Here is an 18056-nt window from a genome sequence, read left to right as displayed (position 1 = left end):
ACTATTTTCTTGCGATGCTTCGAACAGATTTGTTTGAATAATATCTTGGAATTGATGCAAAATCACCAAATATGAAGTACCGTATTTTAACGGCCAAAAGACGTGCTGAATCAAAGGGCGCAGCACCAGTTGAGGGTGTTATTTCTGTATTTAATACTTATACTGGGCGCGCCGCACTACATGCTAGCTCGCGCATGCTAGCTTCCGCATGCTAACTCGCGCAAACAATGAAACAAAGAAATAAAATGAAGACAAAACCTGTATCTCTCATGCCATTCATATCCCCAAAAGAAATAAAAATAATGCAAAAAGATTACGGCAATGCCATTCAGCCTCAGCCAATCACATGGATGTGAGTGGTGTGCTTTGGGCAGTGTGTTTTTATTTATAATTTTGCTGTCTATTGTCTAAACCTGTGATGTTTCTTGCTTGGAAGAACATGAATGATAAGACAGACTACGACATCGTGAACAGCTGCCCTTTTATCTAGCTTGCACCATCACCCAAAAAACTTATTCACATAATGTATTTGTCGCAGTCAATTCGAAGCATAGATGTCTCAGACTTTGGCCAGCAGAGTGTGCTAACATGCACTCTGAAATACCCCAAGGGGAACAGGCTCAATGGTCGAGAGAGTTCCTCAGTCCATATAATAGGCGTGTCGTATTACAAGGCGCCTAGTTTGTTTTGGGGAAGATTTGGGACTTTAAAGTGCGCCTTATTTTCACGATAATACGGTATATTTAATTCAAAGACGGTTCTCATAGCTTCCTTTGATTCTTGAATACAATCTAAATGGAGACATCTTTACAGGCATTTTTCTTCAAAACATTTCTCAAAACTGCCCTCAGGCACCACACTCCAGCAATGTTGGTTTGCAAGGCCCAGTGGTAACTTGAACACGGAGACGTGCAAATATGGCACAATATTTGCAAAGTATGCAAATTATTATTAATTTTTAACAAAATCAAACTGAGTTAACTGAGTTAAAATATTTAACTGCGTTAAAAAAATTGATTAATCACCTGAGTTAATGCTTTAAATTTGACAGCCCTAGTCCAAATACATCACAGCTGAGCTGCCAGACCAAAAGAAGTAGTCAGAACTGTACAAGAAGGTCACCGAAGTTAACAGCAAAACCCACTCAAAAACGTGTGTCAAAACCCTTGGTGCAAACTGCCGTTTTGCTTTTCCCAAACAGCCGTGCGAAACAACAATGATCATTCGACCTGCCGACTGTGATGAACAAAATAAAGAGCAGCACAAAGAGAAGCAGTCAGTGTCAAATGCCAAGCTTGTTCGTGTGCAGCGTTTACTGAATGAACCCGAGACCTCTTCGCTAACCTAGCTGCAGCTACTGGCCAAATGTGAGCTCACCGGTGATGAGTACATGGAATGCCTGCATATGACCGCCTCCAAGAGTTCCGTTGTGCTCAAGCGAGATCCAAAAGACTGCTGGGTCAACAACTCCAACCGACATCTGCTTCTTGCCGGTTATGGAAATCTGGACATCCAATACAACCTGAATGCTTACTTGTTAGAATAATATTAAGAGGTTATTATACATTTGCCGTGATGCAGCTTATTTTAATATGTAGTGCATATAACATGTTGCAGTTTAATAGAGTGAACTATGCTGAGTGTTTGCAGTGTGAGGGGTGATACAGGGAGACACCTCTACTGCAGAGAGGTGTCTGCAATTGGCGGGGCGGTGGCACTTCTTCAGAAGTGAGGATGAAGTAAACAACATCGTGAAGAGCCCTGATAAGTTGGCATTGAAGTAAACAACATCGTGAAGAGCACTGATAAGTTGGCATCGAAGTCTGAAGCAAGCAACTGGGTCCTGATAAAAGATGTTGACGTCAAAGTCAGCTGCGACCCATGGCGACACACCAATGATGAACCGGACTAAGCCAGCTTTTGAGAAGACGAACTGTACCACCCTTGAGTGTAATCTGATTTCTTGAGTGTAATCTGATTCCCCGATGTTATAAAAGGGAATGTGTGAAAAGTATCGAGGAACAGGGGGGGAGATAAAGTTGTCAAATAAACTTTGTTAACCTTTCTGTCTCCACAAGAGCTGTTTGTCCTCTCCTTTTAGCTTACGAACACTATATGTCAAATTGGCGAACCTGACATACAATTGGTCCTTCGACGCCGTGAACCCAACATACTGGAGGCGTCCAGGGGCCAAGCTGACGACCGGGGACAATCGTGGCCACAACGAGGATTTCTTTTTTCTTTTTTTCCAGGATTTCTTTTTTTTGTTTCTCTTTTTTTTATTTTTTAGACCTGGTCCTCGGCTCTGCTGCTGGAAGGCTGAAAGTTGAAGGGAGGCTGCGGAGAGAGACGTTCAGCTCATCTTTGGTAAGTCCGAATGTGATGAATGAGTGTGATAAATGTGTGCATGTGAAGGTACGTAGTTAAATTCCGCAATAACAGGAGGGCGGACTCCTCTGCAAATAAGTGGATATTGGAGGGCGGACTCCACTACGCCTAGACAGAGTAAGTCTTTAAAACTGTGTAAAACCGTAAGGATACTAGTCAATGTTACGTGAAGAGACAGAGACAGTCTATAAAACTGATAGAGGATAACAGGGGTGTATCCTCCACGCGCGTTTGAAAGGGGAAAAAAAGAGGGAAAAAAGGGAAGAGAAATAAGGGAAAGAGAAAACAGGGGAAAAAGTAAAAAGGGAAAAAAGACAAGGGAGAAAAGTAAAAAGGAAAAAAAAGACAAGGGAAAAAAGTAAAAAGGGGGCAAAATAGTGTGAATGTAAAAGTGTGCATGGAGGCTTGCAACCTCATTTTGGAACAGGAGATTTAACTAACAACTGTCTGGGAAGCAGAAGCTTGGGAATTACCTAAAACAGAGCAATTGTCAGCCTGTTCAGGGACTGGAGGACAGGTTAGTCACCCTAGGTGAACCACTGTCTTGCAACATGGGGAAATCAAACAGTAAAAAAGCTAGCAAAAACGATCCGAAACAACAATTGACGTGTAAGGACTGGAAATTTATAGAAAGCCAATGTCCGGATAAAGTAAAACATTTAAACTCATGGATAACAAAATATGAATTCACTGGTCAGCTTAATACACACAAAATAGTCGATTTACAAGACAAGATAAAAATAAAACGAAAAAATAATGTAAAAAAGATGGATAAAGATGGATATGAAGATACAGTATTTTGGATGACAATGGCACTGAGACGAAAAATAGATAAGAATAACAAAACCAAAAAAGAAAACGCAGATAAAGGAAAATGGGAAGAGGATGAAATTATGTTTCAGAGAAAAGAAGATAACGAAACAGGTCCCGTAGGGGTTGTAAAAAATAAAAAATCATCCTTATATCCGCCACTTCCTACTTCTCCTTTGCTACCATCACCCGAATCGACCGGGAATAAAGCTATACATACGCGGAGTAAGGGAAATTTAGGAGTTAGATTTTCAACAACAATGGGAAAAACTTTTTCTCCGGAGTCACTAAAAGGCTCCCCATCGGAAGAAGAAATACAAGACTCTTTTCCGATGATAGAAGTTGCTAATCCTAATATTGATGATGCGTCACCAGTAATTTTAGTGCATCGAACATGGACACAGGATGATGTTAAAAAGGCGGTAGAAGGCATTGTGTCCCACAAGGTTGATGTGAACGAATTTTTGCAGCAAATGGAAGACCTCAGGAGGTCTTACCACTTAAACGGAATAGAAGTCCAGCAAATCTGGATGGCTGCTCTGAAAGGTGATTGGCATAACATTAGAGGAGATTGGGATCCAAAAGAGTGTCAGGCTGTTCTAGGCCATGATAGCCAAGAACTCACACATCGCGTCCAAAGACTAATGGAGCGAACTCGAGAAAAATTCAAATTGAGAGCTAATTATACGGCTATAGGAAGAATAACACAAAAGGAAGGAGAATCGTTTGATGATTACAGGGCCAGATTAACGCCGTGTTTTAAAGCAAACAGCGGCATTCCTGAAGACCATACTGAAGGAAGCATTTTTGAGGAGCAGTTAAAAAATGCCCTCCACGCAAATGCGCACCACACTATTCACCAATGGGTTGAAAAACATTGGGTAGATAGAGCAACAGGCACGCTGGAACAATACATTAACCAAGCGTTACATGCTGAACGAATATTGCAAGCTAAAAAGAAAAAAGCAGATACTTTCGTTATTGAGCCCGGGGAAAATCAATTTTATTTCCAAAACCGTGCTAAAGGTTTCAATCAAAAAGCGGGGCTGCTTCAAAGGTGGGATTCAAAACCGCGCCCCAGAGGGAGAGTTAGAGGAGGTCTTGCAGATCAGGGACGAGGCTATGTGAGTCCTAGAAATATCACTTGTTGGAGTTGCGGTGAGATAGGACATTTCGCGAACGACTGCCCTCGTATCATTTTTGGCAACAATTCCCACAATAAAAATAAAGCATGACTAGGAAGAATAAATATCCCACAAAATGAGATCGAGGAACAAAATATTGAGGTAGACGTTGAACTAAATTTACAAGATATTTTAATACTTGATAATTCCAAGCCAGAGGTACAGCTAACAGTAAATGGTAGACCAATTATTTTTCTTTGTGATTCGGGAGCATGTAGAACTGCGTGTAAAGAACCAATTCCGGGAGCTTCAATGACAAACAACAAAGTGTTTGTCAGGACGGCTCAGGGAGAGTTATCTGAAGTTTCTGAGACACACCCCGTTTGGATAAGAGACCCTTTAGGGGGATCGTGTAAAATACCAATACTGGTAGTACCAAATTGTCCAGTAAATTTGCTGGGAAGAGATGGGATGTGTAGATTGGGGTTAGCGTTAGTACCGACAGTTGGGGGAAATATGGTGGTAAAAAGAAAATATGAAATAACAAAATCAGATTTGCATGTGATAAAAGGCCTTGGAGAACCGCATTTTTATTATTTGCTACACGTGACGAACAAACCGCCATTTCGTACTGGGGAAAAATTACTTCGAGAAGCTAAACCTTTTATGAAAAAAACGCAGAATGAAGTGGATAAAAACGCCCTCCATGTAACAATGTGGTATAAACAGACTCCAGGCCCAGATCTTAACTATGAGTCCGAATTATACAAACACACACCCGAGAAAATAGTGATTGATTATTTGTATACTGATAAACTGGGGACTGCAGGTGTAGGAGTTAGACTGCCTCATACTTTAAATCATTTATACAAGGGAATAACACCACACATATCTTTATTTAAACCCTTTGAATTAAGATGGAGAGAATTAGGATCGTTTGTTCAAAGAGGTAGACATGCAGATGATTGGAAACCAGATAATAAAGTGCAAGGTGTGGAGCATAGTGAGATGGAAAGAATGACAAGAAAAGCATTGTTTTGGGAAGTGCAGGCCGATGCGAGTCGTTTCCTTCACCGAATGTGACAAAAAGGAGGTTCTTATCTCTTGACGAAGGAAGAGGAAGACAGTTTAAAGGAAGTACCAGATTTCCTATGGGCAACATTACCGTCAGACGTAGGATTTATTAGAAGCGCGCAACCCGTACAAATTAGACCAAAAACAGAATATCGACCTTGTATTAAACAATATCCATTAAAACCAGATGCGTTGGCGGGAATACAACCAGTGATTGAATCATTGATTAGTGCAAGGAGTAATAATTGAGTGTCCAGATTCTCCATGTAATACACCTATTTTTCCAGTAAAAAAGGCTCCGCCTTCTGTAGGCTGGAGAATGGTCCAAGACCTACAAGCAGTAAATTCCGCCGTAATACAAAGGGCGCCCTGCGTTCCTGACCCACACACTTTATTAAATTCATTAAGACCAGACGCAGCGGTCTTTACAGTAATCGACGTGAGCAACGCATTTTTCTCAGTCCCTGTTCATGAAGATAGTCAGTACTGGTTTGCGTTTACACATAAAGGGAAAAAATATACATTTACCAGATTACCACAAGGGTACTGTGAAAGCCCTACAATTTATTCCCAAATTATGACAGCTAGTATGTCTACATTTGAACCGCCATGCGGAAGCCAAGTCTTGTTATATGTGGATGACATTTTATTAGCTTCAACAAACATACAAAATAGTAAAAGAGAGCGAGAGGGGTTTGCGCCATGTTTGGGGACGAATGTTGTACTTTCATTCCTAACAACACTTCTCCGGAAGGGTCCCTCACAAGAGCCATTACAGGCTTGCGCGCCCTGAACCGGAAGCTGAAGGAACACTCAGGTGTGAGTACCTCTGCATGGGATGAGTGGTGGAACAAAACGTTTGGTAAATATAAAAATTTGGTATTTTCGGTAATGATTTCTATAACAATGTTCACCTCAATCCTTGTACTGTGTGGATGTTGTTGTATTCCCTGCATTCGCGTTTTGATTGTCCGACTTATCTCAACAGCTCTCGCTCCAACAAATTCCAAACTACAGGAAATATATCCTTTGATTAATTACAAAAGTGCTGGTGATAGAGGAGACACTGATGACCAAGTTGATGACGACGACTGAATTTACCTGGGAGATACTATTCGTTAATCCAAAACGCTCGAATAAAAATATAAAAATAAAAATAAAAAAATAGAGGGGTTTACATTTGCTATCAAGCTAATGATTTGATGGAATTAAATCCTTGGAAGTTCCATTGATGATAATTTTTTGGGGCAAATGTAGAATAAACAGGAGGGAATGTTAGAATAATAAGAGGTTATTATACATTTGCCGTGATGCAGCTTATTTTAATATGTAGTGCATATAACATGTTGCAGTTTAATAGAGTGAACTATGCTGAGTGTTTGCAGTGTGAGGGGTCATACAGGGAGACACCTCTACTGCAGAGAGGTGTCTGCAATTGGCGGGGTGGTGGCACTTCTTCAGAAGTGAGGATGAAGTAAACAACATCGTGAAGAGCCCTGATAAATTGGCATCGAAGTAAACAACATCGTGAAGAGCCCTGATAAGTTGGCATCGAAGTCTGAAGCAAGCAACTGGGTCCTGATAAAAGATGTTGACGTCAAAGTCAGCTGCGACCCATGGCGACACACCAATGATGAACCGGACTAAACCAGCTTTTGAGAAGACGAACTGTACCACCCTTGAGTGTAATCTGATTTCTTGAGTGTAATCTGATTCCCCGATGTTATAAAAGGGAATGTGTGAAAAGCATCGGGGAACAGGGGGGGAGATAAAGTTGTCAAATAAACTTTGTTAACCTTTCTGTCTCCACAAGAGCTGTTTGTCCTCTCCTTTTAGCTTACGAACACTATATGTCAAATTGGCGAACCTGACATAACTCTTGTATCACATACATCTGTAGCTACATTAGCAAAGCTGAACACGGTCTGAGCCAATATCTGAAATCAGTCATTGAAAACTCCCGGAGGAAAATGTCAACGAGAGCGATGAAATTAAACAAATCATGCAAGCGTACTCAAAGAAAAGAGAGGTGAGTGCTCAAGCGTGTGTCGCACGAGCATGCGGATTGCATATAAGACAGTCCTCTCACAGTGTAGTATTTTGTAAGATAAGCTGAAGATCATAATAACCTCAAGTAACCTTATATAATCAGTTTGTGGTATTTTTAATCATGTTTTTATACACCAATTGTATTAATGATTGAACAAGCACACACACTTACATTTTTGCTCTAGAGTTAAGTTTCGTTTCGAGTTTGTCTAATCTAACCTTCGTTGTGAGTTAAGTTTCTGTTTCCTTAAGTTTCGTTATGAGTCTGCTTCAAGCTCTAATAAAAGAGGAGGCGGCGGGGTGGAAGGCCAGAGGGTGCGCGGAGCTGAACTGAGCGAGTCGCCTGTCTGCTCTCTGCCTCTCCCGCTCGCGACCGGTAAAAATGAACAACCTTGCCTGGTTCCTTCTGGCCTTGGCCATTTCAGTAAGCTCTCCCAAAAGGCGTCAGGGCATTTAAACCTGACATATTTGTACAGACGAGTGACAATACGCTGAAGATGAGTTTTTCTATCTCACAACTCGAGGGTAAAACACAGGAGTCTGTCTAAGTGTGGATGTCTGGCTTGCCCGACAAATATAAATGCAGACCTCAAGCGCAAGAATTTGAAGAAATGTGCATGGCTGATTTTGCAGCAACGTGCAGAATTGTCTACAGCAAACAAAGAACAGGTAAAAATGTTTTTCCTCCGCTGAACGACATGGGCTTTGTGCAGAAAAGAACAGGAAAACCCACTGTTATCAAATACTGCAATTTCTCACAGAATAAAAAACACGAGGAATTTTACCGTGCCTTGCTCAAGCTGTACCTGCCTCACCGTGCTGACTGCCAGTTGAAATCTCCATGTTTTCCAATGTACCAAATGTTTTACGATCACACCTGTGTACAGTTGCCGTATGCTGAATATGCAGAGCCTGTGTTTGATATTGTCAACAGAAGCAGAGACAGGTACGAGAAACACAAGAAAGACATCGACAATGCCATCCAGGAGGTGGAGGAAAGTGGTCTTGTCATCAATGAGTGGTGTCACCTGGGTTCTGAAAGTGAGTTGCAACGACTCGAATGCATCGAGGAACTCCAAGCGAGAGATGATCCCAATGACGTGGAGGAAAATGTCCCGGACTACGACAGGTCAGATGCACCACAAATGTCAATTGCGACAGAAGCCGCTGCCATTGATCCAACAGTGTTATGCAATATGTATCGGAGCCTGGACCAAAAGCAAGCGTGCGTCTTCTTCATGGTAAGAGAATGGTGCATAAAACGCATGTGTGGATTGAAGCCGCAGCAGTTTCTTTTCTACATCAATGGTTGTGCTGGCACTGGTAAGTCACATTTAATAAAATGTATCCACGTAGAGGCGATGAAAAATATTGTGCAGACTCCCGCGACTGGCTGAGGAAGCAGACATTTCCGGGACATCCTTGCACCGGCTGCTGAAACTGCAGAGAAGTCTGAAACCCCCGTATCACGGCCTGGGCAATAAACTGGACGAAGTCAGAGCGGAGCTGTCGATTGCCGAAATACTTATCATCGACGAGATTTCCATGGTGTCGAAAGAACTCTTGCATATGTGAACGCTAGATTGAAACAAATCAAAGGGATCGATTTACCTTTTGGTGGCATGTCTGTGCTTGCTGTTGGAGATTTCTATCTATCTGCCTCTTTTGAGACAGTCGAGATCTTTGTGTATATATGATCCCTCTAGACTCGACCACTGGCGTGACAACTTCCAAATGATCACACTGACTGAAATCATGAGGCAGAAAGATGACGTTGCTTTTGCCGAGCTGCTGAATCGACTCCGTGTAAAGGAAAGTCCGATGAACTGTCAGGACTCGACACAGCCTCGCTCGCTACCACTTACACTCCTCCGAAAAAATGTCCGAAGCACGTACTGTACGTTTACGCCACCAATAAACAGGTAGATGCTCATAATTTCAAGATGCTGAGTCTGCTTCACACGGACATTGTAAAAATTGATGCTGATGACTACAAGAGAGACCAACTGTGGTGTCCTGTTTATAGGTTGCCTTTTGAAGCCTCTGTTCCTCCCTACAGTGCTTGGGCGGATCCCTCTCGTCACCCTCCTGATCCGGCGCACCTGCAGCTCGTCACTAGCATCAACCAGCAGATAAAAGCTCAGTGCAGCCAGGAGTCAGGCGCCAGATTATCTTGCGTCAACCGTGGTACTCAGGCTCCCACCTGTGTTTATGCGATCTTGCTCAAGTTGAACTTCTGCCAACTGACTTAATTCCTTGTTTCTCTCGTGTGCTGTCTACAGTGCGTCCTGCCTGTCTGCCCAAGCCTCGCGTCATCACCTGGCACCCCCTGAAGCGGCATCGACATCTCCACGTCCTCTCACCTGGCCGGCCTTCCACTGGACCCCCAGCTTTAACTACCTTCTCCACAATAAACCCCTGATCCATGCCACTTCTGACTCCGTTTGCTCTTGGGTGGGTCCACTCTTCACCTCTACGGCTTCAACACAGCCGTAACACCAACGAACTTGCAGAATTGCAAGACAAGCAATCCCCGTCCAAGGAGCTAAGAGTGAGTTACCGGACTCGATAAAAGTTGCAATTTGTGCTCGTGTTATGATCACACGCAATATTGATGTTCAAGCAGGCCTGTGCAATGGTACGTTTGCAAAAGTGGTGAACATGTTGAATTATCCCGATGAAGCACGTGTTCAGAAACTCGGGCTGCAACTCGATCACGTGACAAACACAATACTGCTCTTAACCCTGTGTACATTGACAGACAGGAGGAGAAGATTAAGAAGTCTGGAGTGGTCACTTTCGGCGCGACATCTGTTCCTCCGCTTTCATCCACCGGGCGAGTAAACGCAACTATGGTTTCGTGCACCACCACATGCAACACTTGCACCATTCTCATGGAAAGACTCTCCCTGCTAGAGGGACGTGTCCGCCAGCTAGAGCAGAGTAATGTGGTAAGCGTAAACGTGGCGGACACGACTGTTAGCACGGGTTGTAGCCAACCTGCTAGTCCGGTTAGCATTGGCCGTAAACGGCTTGCTAATCGCGGTGAGCCTGTTAAGACACATAGCAGTTCCATTCCACCTCGGTCTCATGGCTCCCGCACTTTAGTGATAGGTGACTCCATTACCCGCAACATTAAGCTTGAAAATCCAGCCACAGTAATGTGTATTCCTGGGGCCAAAGCACCCGACATAGAAGCTAATCTTATGGAGCTAGTGCGCAAGACACCTAGACACCAGCGCAGTGCAAACAACGCTAGCTATTCAGATATAGTGATACACGTTGGCTCCAATGACACTAGGATGAAGCAATCAGAGATCACAAAGAAAAACATAGCAAGGACTTGTGATCTCGCCAGAAAGATGAGTCGGCATCGAGTAATTGTCTCTGGCCCCTTGCCTGCGAGAGGCAATGATGAGAGGTTTAGTAGATTATTCTCGCTAAATCAGTGGCTGGCTAGTTTTTGTAGTGAGCAGGGACTGCAGTTTATAGATAATTGGCCTTCTTTCTGGGGCCGACCCGACCTGCTGAGGATGGACGGCCTTCACCCTAACTGGGAAGGCGCCATCACTCTTTCTAGAAACATAGATTATTGTTTGAGCCTTCCATAACTATTCATATTAGAGCAAGTCGGGTTGCAGGCGAATAGTGAGCCTGTAAGGAAGGGTATGGAGTCTGTAAGGCTAGAGCTAACTAGCGCTATGCGCTATGAGTTAATCACATTAGGTGAAGAAGGCAAGATGAATTTATTCAAGAGAACTGTCAAAGGAAAGTATTTGACCTGCGACGACTTGGATAAAGCAGAAAGAGAACTTGTGAAATACTGTCAAAGGCAAAGTTTCAAAGAAGATTTAGCCATATTTGAAAAACAAAAAAGGGTGAAGAAAAGTAGCCCACTTTACAAGTTCAATATAGTACTTCAAGATGGTGTCATGAGGGTTGGTGGACAGTTGAGCCACGCAGCCATGCCTGAAACAGCAAAACAGCAAGCCATCTTGCCCAAGGATTCACATAACACAAAGCTAGTCCTGAGATACATTCATGAGATCACAGTTTACGCTGGAAGGAACCACATGATGGCTAATCTGCATCAACAGTTTTGGATACCTGGAGCTGCTAGAGTCATCAGAAGAGTGCTACCTGACGATCCGCCTTTCAAGAGAATTGGCGTTGATTATTTTGGTCCATTCTAAGTAGGGGAAGAGGACAAGTAAAGAGATACGGCGTGATTTTTACATGTCTCGCTCGCTGTACGAGCCGTACATCTGGAAATTGCATATTCACGTGACACAGATGCTTGTCTCAACGCAATCCGAAGTTTTCTTGCCAGAAGAGGACAAGTGAGAGAGATGTATTCTGATAACGGAACCAACTTTAGATCAGCTGACAGTGAAATGAAGAAATCAATCAAAGAATGGAACACTAAGTAAATCGAGAAACACTTGCTGCAAAAAGGTATTCAGTGTCATAGCAATCCCCCAGCAGGTTCCCACCACGGAGGAAGCTGTGAGCGACTTATTTGGTCTGTGAGAAAAATCCTGAATGTCACTGTAAAAGAACAAATTTCGGATGAAGAAAGTCTCAATATACCTTGCTTGGCGAGGCTGAAGCAGTTATAAACAGCAGGCCTATCACAAAGACATCTTCCGACCTCAACGACTTGGAAGCACTCACACCCAACCATCTGTTGTTGCTGAAGGTCAAACCTGAGTTACCTCCTGGAGTCTTCTGTAAAGACGACCAATCCGCCAATCACAGATGGAAACAAGTGCAGTACCTCGCGGAAATCTTCTGGAAATGCTGGTGTAAGGAATACCTTATGCTGCGTCAAGAACGTCAACGATGGTCTTCGCCTGGAAGAAACTTCTGTGTTGGAGACGTTGTGCTGATCGTGGACGACACGTCACCCAGAAATTCTTGGCCACTTGGACGAATTGTGGAGACTTTTCCTGGTGGAGGCGGTCTTGTTAGCCAAGTTAAAATAAAAACAAAGTCCAACGAGCTTTGTCGTCCTATAACAAAGCTCTGTCGTCTACAAGAATCGGAGGCTCACTGATATGTGAAACTGAGCCCTCGATTCGAATGTAGAAAAGAACTACTAGTTTCTTTTGGTGTGTAGTAGTGATATTATTTAGGCACCATTAAGTGTGAACTTTTTTTCTTTCTTCATTATTATTGTTACTGACGAGTTATTAAATATCTAATATTGAAAGCACATTGGTGCCAACCAAATTTTTTAATATAAAACAATGAATACATAAGTAAATCACACAAACATCGCCAAAAAAGCCTAATGCAAGATCTAACGTTGAGTGCAGGACATCTTTAGTTAATGTTAGCTAACTCTAACGTTCCTGAAAATAAAATGAATACGCACAGACATAATTGATGTTTTTTTCCCTTTGTTTTTACGCACCCATCAGTCTTTTTTACATTTTGCTTGGTGCCCTTGTATACACACAATTGCACGTTGCCCCGCGGACTAATCATCGCAAAGTGAGATGAAGCGTCATTAATTGGTTTGCCATAAATGGAGCGCACGTTGTGCGTGTGCATTAGTGATAGGATGTCTCGGCAATGGGTTACCAGATCAGAGCCCTTTGGTGAAGTCGGGGCCCTACACGGCTGCACAATTGGCGTATAGGCCCTGATGACATGAGTGTCACTACAAGCAACTATTGTTTTGATTTCAACTCACCGCTGATTAAGGCCTGGCCATCACTCTAAATTTAATTGTGATTTCAATTTGGTAATTTCACCATCTTAAAAACATCTGAATACAGGAGTGCCCAACCAGTCAATGCAGTCAACGGGTGGACTGCTCCCAAGTTGACTGCAAGAGGTACAGAAAGAGGGGGGGAAATGTGTTGTTTTTATATTGTGCCTTAGAATTCTTTATTTTGTGTTAATGTGCATGACAGCAGGCTCACATTGCTTCCAGTCATTTGCTTTGTCTGAGACAAAATGTTTGTGAACAAACATCTTCTATATTTTGTTTGGTTGTGGCGCACTGTCTTATTTATTACTTTTTATGTTTTCTCCAGGCTTTGAGCAACCCTTCTGTCAACATGAGCAAAGATGTCATCTTGTGTCTGATTTTGTACCTCTGGGAATGAGCTGGTCAGCGCTTTAAAGAGTATTATGTAAGTTGAAATACATTAATCCATTTGTCTTTTTTGGACCATCTTTAACTGTGTAGTGTGTAATGTCTAAAATACAAAATGATCTGATTTTAGGGTGCAGTTGACGACTGTGGCACAGGACCTCGCTCTACAAGTGCTAAAAGTCTTCGGCAAATAGAAAAATCTGCCATAAGGTACAGAGAACATTGGCATCAGAGAAAATGGATGGATGTTTTTGCAATGTGCAAGGAAACTGGAGAACTCATAGAAAACTACGCAGGCTTCGGAGAACATGCAAACTCTACACAGAAAGGCCGGAGCCGGAATCGATCCCACAACCTCTGCATTGTGAGACCATTGTGCTCACCAGTCGGCCACCGTGGCGGCCGTCCATTATAAATGCCATCCCACCATCCTCACAAGGGTTGCGGGGGGTGCTGGAGCCTATCCCAGCTATCTTGGGGCAGTAGGTGGGGTACACCCTGAACTGGTTGCCAGCCAATCGCAGGTCACACAAAGACAAACAACCATCCGCACTCACACTCACACCAATTTAGGGTGTCCAAACAACCTGCCATGCATGTGTTTGGAATGTGGGAGGAAACCAGAGAACCCACGAAGGCGTGTGGGAAACATGCAAACTCCAAACAGGAAAGCCGGTATCAATCCCGCGACCTCTGCATTGTGAGACCATCGTGCTAATAAGTCGCCCACCACTATGCTTCCCTGCTAAATAAATGATTAATTTTTACATTTTAGGATTTGTAAGCGACCTTGTGTTCATGTCAGCATTTTCAACAGTGTGGGTGTTTGTATGAAAGCATTTCACTTGTGTATGGGCATGAGCATGTTTCAGTTGTATTTATGAATAACAATAATTTCACAATTGTGCCTGAGCGCCTTTCAATGGTGTGTATGAGAATGTTTCACCTATGTGTATGAGCGCATTTGACGAATGTATGAGCAACAACTGTTTCACTAGTGTGTATGAGAGCGTTTCACTTGTGTGTATGGGAGCGTTTCACTCATATGTATGCTAGCGTTTCATAAGTATGCATGAGCAACAACAATTTCACTGTGTTGGTGTGTAAGAGTGCATTTCAGAAGTGTGAAGTGTGAAGCGATTCCTGAATTTTGTCCCTAACAGCACCTCATACTCCCCATCTCCCGCTCACTTCTCCTGACCCCATGAGCCATCCCCGTTGCTACTACATGGAGATTTTATGTGTTTTTTATTGGTTTGTTTTTTTGGTATTAGCTTCTTCAACATCGCATCTGATTCTCATCTCTTCTCTGGCGCTCGTTTCCGCCTGTCTGATTTGAAGTCGACCTCAGAATTTGCACTATTTTGTCATGACTTCTGTGGTAATCACTACTGACATATTGTGCCATTTGCTCAATAATACATTAAAATTATAATAAATAATAAAAATGGGTCAGGTGCCGAGCTCTGGCTTCATATCTATAAAAGTGGGCTTCTCAAATCTGTTACTAATGGCCTCTAAATCAGCTGTGGTAGAGAAGGGGCTAAATTAGACTTTATGGCATCTTAATTTGGTCAAGTCTTGTACCCATTTTCAAGGACAGCGACTATTGCTTTAGCTATTTACAAGAAAAGGAGTACTCTGAATATAGTCAACAACGAATCCCAGATGTCCAACCCAAATGTTTCAAAATAATCCAGTTCAGATGATAATCAATCAAATGTATTGGTATGTTGAGGTCATTATTTCAAATCGAAATATACACTTTTTTTTCAGACAATGGGGAGGATTGAAGAAGTCGAAAAGTTGGAGGAGTAACTTCAAAACAATGCAAAGAGACAGAATCTGGAAGAATGTCAAGTTTGTCCATGTTTATATTTTTGGAATTTAGTGGGCGTGCATCTCAAAATGTTTGGTGATGTTTCGGGCTGCCAGACAAGACTTTCACTGCGAGCGCTGGACCACTGGATTCTGCGGCAAACAGCGGACTTCGTGCAGCTGTTTATTACCAACAAGCTGCTCCTGCACATCACTGATGCGGATGGCACAGACTGCTTTGCAGACAATTATTTTGAGGCAAAACTAAGAGGTCTGTAAGCACTCTGAAAACAAAGTAAAATATTTGACACCCAAGGCAAAAAAAGCCATGCTACAGCATGTATACGGTGTGAGACGTGTAGTGTTCACTTGCTCCAAGGCAATTGTTTTAGTGTATACCACATACCCAACAAATTGTGTAATTTGTATGGCGGGGGTGGGCATGGGGTCAGGCGCGGTAGTGTACACACGCGTTGCAAAAACACATGCACACACTGTCACTCACGCACTTCTGTATAGAGTTCATTTCAGCACCTTTTGTCATGCTGTTTTTATTTTATAGAAGGAAAGCATTATTTTGATGTCTGAGCCACAAAAGAAAAAATAGAACTGTTGAAGTCAGGTCAAGGTTGTGCTTGAAATGTTTGTTTTGACAAGAAGCTCTTTTTCTCTGTTTTTCGTGAGCAATGGGAATTTAGTTATATTCTAACGCTGTCAGGTAAAGGCTACATATTTTTATAGCATTATAGCACAATATTCTGTGGGCGCTAGAATTGAAGGGTTTGCGCTCGTAAAAATAGGTGGGATTAAGTGAGTTGAAGTGTATCTCTTGAGTGCTTCTTAAATATTTGCCTGTGTTGGTATATTTTATTTTGGTCATGTCATGTTTATTCTCATGCTGAAAGAGACATGAGGTGTTGGAAAAAAATTAATGATTTTTTTTTCCCGGTCAAAGCTACCAATGGTGTCTGTTTTTTTTCCTCCGTGAAATGTACAAGTTATCACTTTGACGCGCACAATGTCACGTGGCTGGAGGACTGGAATCTTGCACGAACGACATTTACGTTGAAATGTAACAATGACACATATATCGACATCTAACAAACATACATGGGCATCTAACATTGACACTTACATTGACGTCTAACATAAACCATTACAATCACATCTAACAAACACAGACATCTAACAGACACATCGACATCCATCATAAATATTTACATAGACATCGAACATAAACACATCGACATCTAACCAACATTTACATAGACATCTTACACACATCGACATCTACAAACATTTACATAGACATCTAACATAAACACATCTAATATAGACACATAGATTGACATCTAACATCTACACATTGAGATCTAACATAGACACATACATTGACATCTAACAGACAGTTACATCGACAACTAACATCGACACAAGGCTTTGTCAATGACACGTCATGACGACATATACAGAGACACAAGGCACAACAGCATATTTTTGGCCCAAATTGAACCCGATATGGTAGCTACCTCGTTCGACTTAAAGGGTTAGCGAACTTGTTATGGTGGTTGAGGGGTGGCGGCTACCCGGCTCGTGTAGTGTATATTAAACTTAATAAGTTAATAATTTATGACCAGTAAACACGGATGTTGTAACGCAAAACAATGTTCAAATGTTACCGTTTTTTTTCAACACATTTCATGAGATAAAGCTCTACTTGTCTGTGAGAAATGTATGTTGTAGAACCATTATATAACACAAGATTACACAATTTTACATTGGAATTTCATTTAATAAAACATTGACAATTATCTTTATAAACACTGTCTACGATTCATATTTTCATTTGTTATTCAATGAGCCAAACAGTGGCGATCAAAACAGTACAAATTAAATGACATTTTATATGTATCTGGCTGCAATAGTAAGTTACATTCAAATTCACATTTACAGGTAATGGAAATGACTACTGGTAACCTCAATTTAACTATTTCAGTCAGAATACCTCAAACATCATAAAAAAATAAAAACGTTGAGTATTCTTTCTCCTTCAAAATGTCAGAAGAAATACTCTATAATGGCCTGACGACATTAACATAGCTTATAGTATATAGCAGGGGTGGGAAAACGTTTTTATTGTCGGGCCACAATGGGTTCTAAAATTTGACAGAGGGGCTGGACCAGGAGCAGATGGATGGAGTGTTTTGGTAACCTCATTTCATCTGAGAAAAAAAATACATTTAATTTTAAATGAAAGTGAACAAAAGTTTGTCTTTGAAAAACCACACTATTTTGAAAATAAAACATTAACAAGGTTAATCTTTTTTTTTTCCAAATTCGGCGGGCCGGATTAAAACGTTTAACGGCCCACATGTGGCCCCCGGGCCGTAGTTTTCTCGCGTTGGTATATAGCATAGCGGCATAGGTTCCCTCTGTGAGGGGCGCTTCCCAGCCCCGGCTGGGAAGCGGTGTGGGTGGACTCTAAAATCGCAGGCAAGGGAAAATAGGGTGGAGACAATATTTATTGTGGCCGGCAAAAAACAATTTACAGTCGATAGGCAAGGGGAGTTGCTATCAGAGACAATAGTGGAGCTATACTTACAGACGCCGGGCGACGTGAACGAAAAACGCTGGGGGAACAACCTTCCCCCAGGAAAAGAAAAACGATTAACAAAAGGAGCTTGCAA

The 18056-nt window shown here is 42.1% G+C and overlaps 1 protein-coding gene across 1 annotated transcript in view; it reads left to right on the top strand.

Annotated features, from left to right (window-relative positions):
* Positions 1-17190, top strand: part of LOC148317947 (uncharacterized) — a 28483-nt gene extending 11293 nt beyond the window's left edge. The window contains exons 3-9 of the mRNA XM_088282319.1: positions 8380-9367; positions 9505-9632; positions 9728-9996; positions 10207-10281; positions 13490-13588; positions 13682-13761; positions 15328-17190. Of these exons, the coding sequence (XP_088138445.1) occupies positions 9180-9367; positions 9505-9632; positions 9728-9867 (456 nt within the window). The 5' untranslated portion in view covers positions 8380-9179 and the 3' untranslated portion in view covers positions 9868-9996; positions 10207-10281; positions 13490-13588; positions 13682-13761; positions 15328-17190. The remainder of the gene's footprint in view (positions 1-8379; positions 9368-9504; positions 9633-9727; positions 9997-10206; positions 10282-13489; positions 13589-13681; positions 13762-15327) is intronic.
* Positions 17191-18056: the final 866 nt, after the last annotated feature.

The sequence above is a fragment of the Idiotropiscis lumnitzeri genome, chromosome 19, assembly GCF_059441095.1.
Source record: "Idiotropiscis lumnitzeri isolate Australia: NSW breed Sydney's pygmy pipehorse chromosome 19, RoL_Ilum_1.0, whole genome shotgun sequence".
In the NCBI taxonomy this organism is placed as follows: Eukaryota; Metazoa; Chordata; class Actinopteri; order Syngnathiformes; family Syngnathidae; genus Idiotropiscis; species Idiotropiscis lumnitzeri.
This window is presented reverse-complemented; position numbering and strand designations above follow the sequence as displayed.